At 53.5% G+C, this 5,060-nt stretch overlaps 1 protein-coding gene across 1 annotated transcript; it reads right to left on the bottom strand.

The window, feature by feature from the left end:
* Positions 1–393: 393 nt before the first annotated feature.
* On the bottom strand, positions 394–4,808 carry TUBA8 (tubulin alpha 8). The gene is made up of 5 exons (XM_072144873.1): positions 4,670–4,808; positions 4,235–4,460; positions 3,904–4,052; positions 1,495–2,175; positions 394–720 (listed from the first exon to the last, which is right to left on the bottom strand). Exons 1-5 carry the CDS (start codon positions 4,691–4,693, stop codon positions 430–432), a joined length of 1,371 nt encoding a protein of 456 aa, XP_072000974.1. The 5' UTR covers positions 4,694–4,808; the 3' UTR covers positions 394–429.
* Positions 4,809–5,060: the final 252 nt, after the last annotated feature.

Here is a 5,060-nt window from a genome sequence, read left to right as displayed (position 1 = left end):
GTATTATAGTAGTTATATTCTTGTACATAGGCGGCAGTATTATAGTAGTTATATCCCTGTACATAGGGGGCAGTATTATAGTAGTTATATTCCTGTACATAGGGGGCAGTATTATAGTAGTTATATTCCTGTACATAGGGGGCAGTATTATAATAGTTACATTTACTTTCTTGTAACATTCGAATTCTATGTATGAACTGGGAATTCCATCCATGCATCAGGAGGCTCTGGATATACATAACACTGGATGCAGTGCAGTGTGATTACAAAGTGACTAAATGAAATGAATCCATCACATGACATTAACCCCGTCATTATCAGCACAGATGATCCTCCTATGATGCGGGTGGCATGGCCCGGGTGCACTTGGCACAATAACTCGTACACTGAGGATTCTGGGAGTTTTCAGAAATTTATTTCATCTTCTTGTTACTCTTCTCCCTCCTTCTCCTCCTCGAATGAGTCCAGTCCCACCTCCTCGTAGTCCTTCTCCAGGGCCGCCAGGTCTTCTCGTGCCTCCGCGAACTCTCCTTCCTCCATGCCCTCCCCCACATACCAGTGCACGAAGGCTCGCTTGGCGTACATCAGGTCAAACTTATGGTCGAGCCGCGCCCAGGCCTCAGCGATGGCGGTGGTGTTACTGAGCATGCAGACCGCCCGCTGCACCCTGGCCAGGCTACCCCCGGGCACCACCGTGGGGGGCTGGTAATTAATGCCAACCTGCCCGTGGAGAGAAGACATAGATATATCACTATCTGATACTGAAAATATATTATATATATACTCTAGTCACAGCCAAAGCTGCCTCCACACATCCCTGTGTGTTGTAGAGGGCTGCAATGTACGAATCCTTGCAGTCTGGGATAACAGTGTCTTCCTGAAATACTCTCAGCACTACCACAAAATCAGCACAAACGTGTCCTGAAATACTCTGTGCTGCTGTGGGACTCTGCCCCTTCTACCACATCATTCTCAGACTATGACCTTCTACAGGATCCTCTGCACTCATCGTGCTGAAATACTCTGTGCTGCTGGCAGACCTTGTTTAATCCACTAAATATAATAAATATGTACTCTAGTCACAACCAAAGCTGCAGAGATTCTTCATGTGCTCCTATAATGTTCAGTACTGCAACGTCGCTTGTGGATCGTTGAGAGTTTGCATTGGTTTCCTAAAATCCTCTGTGCTGCTGGGGACTCTGCTCTTTCCTCATTGCATTCTGCAATCCTTATTCTGCACTATTGTCCTGAAATACTCTGTGCTGCTGTGGTACCTGATTGCCATTGTCAATGGGTGCTCTAGTCACATCTCAAGCTGTTATACTAAGAATATGTCCTGCACGCTGCTGCATTGCATTGTTGGTGGTGTAGTGACCTTGTGCATGCTCTGCACCAGCAGGGGGCGGCAGGGAGGTGAGAAGTTGCATGCAGCTCTGGATGTGACTGGAGTATAAGTCAGTATTACATGTAGATAGGTTGAGGTATAGTCTGTACCTTGAATCCTGTAGGACACCAGTCCACGAACTGGATGGCTCTCTTGGTCTTGATGTTGGCGATGGCCACGTTGACGTCCTTGGGCACCACGTCTCCGCGGTATAGCATGCAGCAGGCCATGTACTTCCCGTGCCGGGGGTCGCACTTCACCATCTGGTTGGAGGGATCGAAGCAGGAGTTGGTGATGTCGGCCACGGACAGCTGCTCATGGTACGCCTTCTCTGCGGAGATGATGGGCGCGTAGGTGACCAGGGGGAAGTGGATGCGCGGGTACGGCACCAGGTTGGTCTGGAATTCGGTCAGGTCCACATTGAGCGCACCCTCGAACCTCAGCGAGGCGGTGATGGACGACACGATCTGCCCGATGAGCCGGTTCAGGTCCACGTAGGTGGGGCGCTCGATGTCCAGGTTGCGGCGGCAGATGTCGTAGATGGCCTCGTTGTCCACCATGAAGGCGCAGTCCGAGTGCTCCAGGGTGGTGTGGGTGGTCAGGATGGAGTTGTAGGGCTCCACCACCGCCGTGGAGATCTGCGGCGCCGGGTAGATGGCAAACTCCAGCTTGGACTTCTTGCCGTAGTCCAGGGAGAGGCGTTCCATGAGGAGCGAGGTGAACCCGGAGCCGGTGCCACCACCAAAGCTGTGGAAGATGAGGAAACCCTGGAGGCCGGAGCAGGCGTCGCTCTGCAGAGACAAGAGGGAGTGAGGGTAACACCGACACCCTATGGCATGGAGATGCCCTCAGTGTACCCGACTCTATAGGCATGGGGCGCACTAGGTGTACCCTGGCTCTATACCCTATGGCACAGGGGGTACTAGGTGTACCCTGGCTCTATACCCTATGGCACGGGGCGCACTAGGTGTACCCTGGCTCTATACCCTATGGCACGGGCGCACTAGGTGTACCCTGGCACTATACCCTATGGCACGGGGCGCACTAGTTGTACCTGACCCTAAGTCCTATGGCACTGGGCGCACTAGGTGTACCCTGGCTCTATACCCTATGGCATTGGCGCACTAGGTGTACCCCGACTCTATACCCTATGGCACGGGGCGCACTAGGTGTACCCTGGCTCTATACCCTATGGCACGGGCGCACTAGGTGTACCCTGGCTCTATACCCTATGGCACGGGGCGCACTAGGTGTACCCTGGCTCTATACCCTATGGCACAGGGGGCACTAGGTGTACCCTGACCCTATACCCCTATGGCACGAGGAACCTACATTTACCCCTGACCTTATACACTGGCACGGGGCGCACTAGGTGTACCCTGACCCTATACCCTGTGGCACGAGGAACCTACATTTACCCCTGACCTTATACACTGGCACGGGGCGCACTAGGTGTACCCTGACCCTATACCCCTATGGCACGAGGAACCTACATTTACCCCTGACCTTATACACTGGCACGGGGCGCACTAGGTGTACCCTGACCCTATACCCTGTGGCACGAGGAACCTACATTTACCCCTGACCTTATACACTGGCACGGGGCGCACTAGGTGTACCCTGACCCTATACCCTATGGCACTGGGCACCCTCCCTACGCACTCACCAGTTTGCAGATGCGATCCAGCACCAGGACCACAGGGGGACCTATGTGTACAAAAAAGTATGGCTCCAGCTCATGGAGATCTTGTGAATTGGTATTTCTTAATTTGCGCTCAGGTAACATCCAGGTATAACAGAGATAAACGTCTACGCATTTCACATGGTTCACCCGCTCGTATTCATGTCATATGTGCGAGGGTCCGCCAGACCCTTATGTGGAAAATCCACGGAGAGGGAAACAACCTCATGTGGAAACACTCGCACATAAGTCATGAATAAGAGCGGGTGAACCACGTGAAACGCGTAGACGTTTATCTCTGTTATACCTGGATGTCACCTGAGCGCAAATTAAGAAATACCAATTCACAGGATTTCCATGAGCTGGAGCCATAGTGCTGGAGGAGACTGTGGTTATAGAGGCTGGCGAGCTGGAACATTTTCTGTCTGTTACTTTCGGACCTACGTGCACCCTGGACCCTATGGCACGGGGCACCCTCCCTATGCACTCACCAGTTTGCGGATGCGGTCCAGCATCAGGTACCCCTGACCCTATACCCTATGGCGGGGGTACCTACGTTTAGCCCCGACTCTATACCCTATGGCACAGGGCACCTCTGTGTACCCCTGACCCTATGGCACAGGAGGAAGCTACGTGTTCCCCTGTTCCTATACCCTAGAGCACAGGGGGACGTAAGTGTACCCCTGACCCTATGGCACGGGGGATGTACGTGTACCCCTGACCTTATAGCCTATGGCACGGGGAACCTATATGTACCCTTGACTCTATACCCTATGGCACAGGGCACCTTTGTGTACCCCTGACCCTGTAGCATGGGGCGCTCTCCCTACCCACTGACCAGTTTGCGGACGCGGTCCAGCACCAGGTCGATGCTCTCCTTGCCGATGGTGTAGTGACCCCGGGCGTAGTTGTTGGCGGCGTCCTCCTTCCCAGCGATCAGCTGCTCCGGGTGGAAGAGGTGGCGGTACGGCCCGGCCCGGATCTCATCTGCAGAAATGGTTAATATGATGAGTGTCTAATACTCCTGACATACTCTGTGCTGCTTCTACATGATAAGCAAAATCCTGTCCTGAAATACTCTGCGCTGCTGTGGCCCTGAGTAAAATCTCAGTCTGTAACCTCCTGCAGCAGGTTGTATCTCTGAAACGCTCTGCGCTGCTTCTACTTACCCACCACGGAGGGTTCCAGGTCCACCATGACGGCTCGCGGGACATGCTTCCCGTTCCCGGTTTCGCTGAAGAAGGTGGTGAAGGAATCGTCGTAGGAGTTTGGTTTGTTCTTGTCCTCCTGGACGGTGCCGTCCGGCTCGATGTTGTGCTCCAGGCAGAAGAGTTCCCAGCATGCATTGCCGATCTGCACCCCGGCCTGGCCGACGTGCACCGAGATACATTCCCTCTGAAAGATACAATGTAACAATTACATAGAAAAACAATACAAAGTCTCAGCTCCGCCTCCTCTGACATCACACAAACATGGCAGCCTCCGGGGACTTAAAGGGGAAGTCTGTCATTTATGTAGAGACTTGGGCATTAACCACCCCCTCTACAGTCACCCCAGAACCCTTCCCCTTTAAGTGCCCCCCATTCCTCAGCATCGGTTCCTACAGATTTGGTTCTGATCCCCCACATGGTGTGGCGTCTCCGGGGTCCCTGCAGAGCGTCTCCTCTCCCGTCCCCACATGGAGCAGCTGGGGTTTAGTTTCAGGACTGAGGGCTATAAACAGCCACCAATAAAACGCCAGACACCAGACACCCGTCACGAGCAGCGGCCCAGCGCACACGGACGCCACACGTATGTGACATGTGCAGGACGCCACACGTATGTGACATGTGCAGGACGCCCCACGTATGTGACATGTGCAGGACGCCACACGTATGTGACACGTGACATGTGCAGGACGCCACACTTATGTGACACGTGACATGTGCAGGACGCCACACGTATGTTACATGTGACAGGTGCAGGACGCCACACGTATGTTACATGTGAAAGGTG

The sequence above is a fragment of the Engystomops pustulosus genome, chromosome 4 (assembly GCF_040894005.1).
Source record: "Engystomops pustulosus chromosome 4, aEngPut4.maternal, whole genome shotgun sequence".
Classification (NCBI taxonomy): Eukaryota; Metazoa; Chordata; class Amphibia; order Anura; family Leptodactylidae; genus Engystomops; species Engystomops pustulosus.
Note: the sequence above shows the minus strand (reverse complement) of the source record. Positions and strands in the feature narration are given on the sequence as shown.